Raw genomic sequence first — 6,011 nt, 5'->3', positions numbered from 1 at the left:
TAAAGGTATTTATACGTTTCATTAAAATTTATTGCATATTTTGTTTGTTCCGTGTTCGAGTTTGCCGATAAATTTTGTACAGGAGCCGTACGGCATTGCTGAGGCTTTTTATATGCGTAAGAAAATAAAGGATTCGTGGCTTAAACCACTGTAGTTATAATAAATACGCGGAAACATTGTCCTGAGTAGCTTTAATTGGACGCCTAGGAACTGATGCAGCTCTGTGGACCCATTCACGTCTTCGGTGGAGCTGTGCAGACCATGCCACAGAGGAAGCCGACGATCACCAGCGACACGACGGCGTACAGGGCTAGCAAGGCGACCGGGAATGTATCGGCTCCCTGGAGATACGACAACGACACCAGGAAGAGAATTCATAATCATGAACAGCAGAGAATTTACCATGTTCATTAAAACTCAAGAATTTTCAGCCCATCACCTTATCTCAGAAAGTAATAGCAGCGAATATGCCAACTCCGCAAATTCCTTCCTACGAACCCACCTGACCACCTGCCGTACTTTGTACCATCCCCGTCTCTTGGAACCGTCACTCTGATGTAGTAGCTATTTTCAGAAATCGAATTGTTTTTCAGATATTACTGGAAAAACATTGGCAGTGGCATAGCTCTGCTATGTCTGGATACGTAGCGTAAAGCGTAAAACGCCCGCGGCAGTGCACTCTGGGAAAATTCAGTCTTCCGGGCCTCTCTCGCGGCCGCTCTGGGAAAGCATCTTCTCGTGACGGTACATCGCGCGCCCCTTGTCGAACACAACCAGTATTCCATTGAATGCATTAAAGTTCACCGGCGTTCTATAATTTGTCTACAGGAAAGGAAAGGCGCTGTATATGTCACTCGATGAATCCCGCTATTATTCTCGCTGTAGACAAGGAGAATAATCCAGAGTGTTCTCTTTTCCAGGGCATGGCGCAGTGGTAAAGCGCTGGGCTAGGGATCTAAGGGATGGAGGCTCGACTCCCCGATGGAAAACAAGGTTTATTAACTTTTTTAGGCATCTCTTCAATGGTGATTGGGCAAGTTGAAGTTCAAGATAACTTTATTACCGTCGATGAGAGGCCCCTCAGTTTCCTTAGGAAGACCCTAGGGGGCCTTCAAGGGAGAGGTGAGCCCCGCAGGAGGACGTTTTTAGCAAAGCATCCCGTTCCAGACGGATTACTCGAGCTTGCTGCTCCGGAGCCCGGATCGGGAGGAGGGCAACCCAGGTTTCTTTCTCTCTGATTTCATCAATATGCCCGGGAGAATCGTAGCACTCCCAAATGAGATTATCCCGCATTTGAAGGAGAACTTTGGAGGTTCATCTCCCTCCCAGAATTCCAGATCGGGCTTTCACACCTAATGAGTGCAGAGACTGGAGACAATTACAAACAAACCGATTCTTTCCATCTTATCTATGGTGATTAGGCATGATACTTCTGGTTGGTCGATTCGAATAGGGTGGCTCTCGGGCATGCGTATATCGGGTGGCACAGACTCACGCGAAACTCTGCTCTGAACCGCGTACTGCATCTTTACGCTACAAAAATGCGACATCGGTGTTTGATAAAAAACGTTTACTAGGGATGCGCGAGCTGCGTCTCTAAGATACAGAATCGAAACGTTTTTGCTTTGTTCGAATCGCTGTCAAGTGTACAGTGCCCGAAAGGCACTGGCCAGCATTACCGTAAAATAAGGACCCGCATTATATCATCTCTACGTTGGCCGCTTCCTCCTATCTTACGCGCGCCATTACACTATCCCCAACTTAAACACACGTTCCTGATACAATTTTCAGGCTTTGTTTTGCGTAACTGGTATTTACAAGTGAAAAGGGCCTAGACCAATTTTCTTACTACAAAAGTCCTAATTTAGCGCCATACACGATCTACTTTTTAACATCACATTTCTAAGCAATGCCGCCTTCTACAGCCAACTTGTTTTATTAAGGTGTGCATGCCCTTGTAAAGTTGCTGCGATTTGAAACTAACCTTCCACTGGGTTCTCACGCAACCAGCCTTATCTTTAGATATGGCAGCTAGTAGTAAGCGGCCATCAAATCCTTTATGACAAAGTTCTCCCCGATCTATTTTATAGGATCGCATTTCGAAACAAAGTTTTCTTCCAGCAGCCTATTTTATGATGGCTTCATAGTATGCAAATGGTTTGCATGTCGTGTGATAAGCTGCTCTGATTTGGAACTAACCTTCGACGAGGTTCCTAAGTCTTACAGTATCAGTAGTGAGAACGGCCAATCAAATTCTTACTGAAACAAAGTTTCGGTCATCTTCAAGCTTGATATGCTACACCGCGGAATAAAGTGCGACGTGCAAGGAAAAGAATTCGAGAGGTCGTCAACTTAAGATGAACGCCGTGACATTTGAAATAGCCTACATTGTTTTATGATCGGTCATTCTCCCAGGCGCTGCAGCTCAAGACTTATCTAAAACTATTGGTAGCGATCACCGGTTCGCGATGCGCGCCGAAGATAGATGGCCGCTGCCCTGAAGTAATCTTCAGCAATGAAGTGCTCGCATCGCAACCCTTCCGTTTTATGCGTCATGCGTAGGCATGCTACTCTTGCCTTGTGATACTTGCCTCATTGCGGAGAAGCGCCGCGTTCATTCATTCATAGCTGCGTAAGCCTTACTCCACTTACTCGGGCTGTCAATGCTACAGTTCCAGAGGCGTTCCGAAAGTGCCGTGAGGTAGTACATTCAATTTGCTTTTTACGCGCACCACGCCAGCAAGGAGCAGCATCATCAATAGGAGGACGTTTTTTCTACGGCCCTCGAAGCAAACACCGTTTAATTACATATATGAGGTTCGAGCGTTGCAAGACCTTTTTTAAGCTGGAATCACGTCTGGAATCAGGTCAAGCTGGAATTCCGTCTTCAGGAGCGCTGCAGAACGATAATTTCTCGTTGCAGGGCGCATAACCACGACTGCAGCAGCGGATAGAGCACTTCTTCCCAGCGAGCACATAGTTATGCTCTTTGTATTATAGTCAAACGCACAAAATATGCAAGGCGGCTTATCAAACTGATCTGAACTTGCAGTTCAGAATGCACGAATCAGCCCTCTGCATTATTATACCCCTGTGAGCTCTGTTGCCAGTTATGAAACCAAGAATGGTTTTGGTTGAAAGTTCTCAGTCAGACGTGTCAACCTGCCATTACCTGCCATTAGAGTCTCCAGCAGTGATGTCTTCATTGCTGCTCGAGCAGACAAAGCGCGCATGCTTTAAGAAATTTAGTAATCTAGACACAATGGAGTGGAAAGAAACATTGTACTTCGTTATAATTAGGCGCTTAACTAAGTGTAACAGGCTTATTTCAATATTGCAGGGCTCTATCGCTGCTGCAGATCAAAAACTTCAGCTCGCGTACCATTTCTCTGTAGAAACGCCAACATAATTGGGGAAAAGTACAGTTCCCCTAAGAATGTGCCGTCACGAGCAGAACAAACTAGTATGCGCAGTCTCACCGCAGCGCGAGCGCGCCTGCGCAGCACTATTCTTCCGGCGTGGCTTTGAACACGACAGTCGGCCTTTTTTGATTAATGCCTATGACCGGGCACAGATAATACATGGCGGAAGTGCACATTTAGCGGAGACTTGGCCCAAAAGCTATTTTGCGCTGCTGCAGCGTAAACATGAATTGGAGGGGGTACTACTCAAACAAACTGTACCACTACACGTTAAAAGCTCTGCACCAACATAAGAATAATAAATATTTCGATACCTTTTCGTGAAAGGATAAGCTATCTTTAAACTTTTCAAAACTTTTGTCGCGCTCTGTCTTGATAACTGCTAGTTGCATCGGCCTTAGTGAGACTTGGCAAGCCCTGTTGCGGCACTCGCGAAGGAGCCTCCAGCGAAGCAGTCTCTCGTGGCTGCCGTCTTGCTATCTACACTGGTGCTCCGTAGATCGGTACTAAGTAGGCTCGGTTGTCTCAAATGTGTCGGTTGAGAAGTTTTGATTTGTTTGGAAGTCGCTTCACAGCCATTGCTGTTTGATAGGATGTCTCCAGTTTTGTAATTGCTTCGTTTTCTCGTTGATATTTTCGGCCAGCTCCAAGTCTTGTAGCGCCGTTGTGGCACGCTTTTTGTTTCTTCCAAAGCACCTGGCGTTCATAAAAGCTGAACTCGCGACATGCAAAGGAATGATGCACCGTGCAACAGCAAGACGTCTACCATCGGTGTCCTACTACATTGTTTCCCGCGGGACTTTTACCAGTGAGCTCCCGCGTGCATGCGTAGTCTATTTCACGTATGTGCATTGGTCGCTTCTGTCAGTCTGTGCTGGAATGGTCGCACATTTTGTTGGTATGCTTCATCACAGTATATGTGTAGTCGATATACTAAAGCACGAATATATACGAAACATGCTTGTTCGACATTGTATTGCGAACTGTATGGTTACGCCAGCACACTGCCGGTATACAGTAATATGTATGCTCAGTCTGTCTCTCTAGACGCTGTGCCGGTTTTCTCCCTGTCTGTGCGATTCTGCACTATAGATGTAATTGTAAACTGTACTCAAACAGCAGGGTTCCAGAAGAATTGAATGCCGAAGTCTGGCGAGCGCTGAAAGGCCTGATCAAAATGACATGCTCGCAAATACGACAGGACAGATCCAGAAAATGTCATTTTATACGTTGCGCCAATATCATACGCAGGCATGACGTCATTGAACGTCCATGAATTTAGCCCTCCCTTATTTTTCAGGTCACGCTGGAGGGCCCATTAGCCGCCATGGTTTGAACGTAATCGCGTCAATGAGCCTTCGCTACCAGCGTACAGATCTTGAATAAAATATGAGGCTATAGGGTGACGGAATTTTTGAAATCTGTATTCACCTTCTGATAACCTAAAAATTAAAAAAGGCATCTGGGTCTCTCCATCCATAGTATGATGTTCGTGGTGTCCCAGCGGACTGAAAAGCATGCGTGTACAAAGGCTGGCTCGTAAATCACTAAACGTAAGTTAAATACATGCACATTTCGCGTTCATTAAGAAACAGAGAAAGTAGAACGCCCTTCATGCTCTTTTTGGTGGGGCTCGTAGTACATCGAGAGCTGTTTGCAAACACCTCAAAAACCCATGATACCCCCAGCGAAGCCAGCTCGTAAGAGCAACTGGTCATCACGGGGTCATCAAACTCTCTTGGCGAAACATAGCGATCGAGTTCGAAGCCTGAATCAAGCATTCATATGTACTTCTAGTTCCTTGGTACCGCCGGAATTCTAGCGCTATTTTGTTCTAATGTCAGCCCGAAGCAAGGGGGTCGAGGCGGCCAGTCATGAAAAACAATCGGAGGGGGGGGTGGCATTTCTATTCTTTTGAAGCGAAAAGCTTCACTAGACTAGTCAACTCCGTCTCGCGTGTGCTCCGTCGTTAGAAACATATATAAAGCCCCGCTTTAACCAAGCCGTATGAACGTGCCTTAGTAGCCTATAGGGGTAACGGGAATGCCAGGGTCCTAGCAGGCTGATTCTGACATAACCGTCCCATGTGAAACAAGAGACCCAAGTTGACAGCTCCTGCCGGGGGACCATGGTCATGGACACGGAAACGAACACGAACACGGCACACAGTGACGAGCGGTCAGACCTGGCGTAGTATTGCTTTCGCAATAAAAGCCAAAGCTGCGCATGCGCAAAGCACGTGACGTCACAGTGAGGCGCATGTGTACGGAGCCGCCGCTGCCGCCGCAACCGCCGCCGCGACTCCGCCGTTTGACCTGTAGCCGGTGCCGCGCGCTTTCACCGGGCTGTGTTTATAACTATACAGAAGTGTAACGGTGATGATGATGTAGAATCGGAATAAAGTTTAATCTTATGTAATTTTCGGCTGTAATCAATGTTTAACCGTGATGATAAGCCGTGGAATATCCATAAGGTGCAACTGTGAAAAACAAGGTAAGTCACTACTACGCCACGGAACCACAAGCTAAGCCAATGCATCGCCGAAGCTTTTATCTTCTGATATCCATACTTAACCAAGCTAGGCCACCA

At 46.6% G+C, this 6,011-nt stretch overlaps 1 protein-coding gene across 1 annotated transcript in view; it reads right to left on the bottom strand.

The window, feature by feature from the left end:
- Positions 1 to 233: 233 nt before the first annotated feature.
- The window catches only part of LOC146181097 (ferric reductase 1-like), a 68,643-nt gene continuing 62,865 nt past the window's right edge, over positions 234 to 6,011 (bottom strand). Inside the window, exon 15 of the mRNA XM_084575709.1 lies at positions 234 to 341. Coding sequence (XP_084431835.1) covers positions 234 to 341 — 108 coding nt within the window. The remainder of the gene's footprint in view (positions 342 to 6,011) is intronic.

Source organism: Amblyomma maculatum, chromosome 8 (genome assembly GCF_055883805.1).
Source record: "Amblyomma maculatum isolate TAMU_Amacu chromosome 8, ASM5588380v1, whole genome shotgun sequence".
NCBI lineage: Eukaryota > Metazoa > Arthropoda > Arachnida > Ixodida > Ixodidae > Amblyomma > Amblyomma maculatum.
The sequence above is the reverse complement of the archived record's forward strand: the minus strand, read 5'-3'. Positions and strand labels throughout refer to the sequence as shown.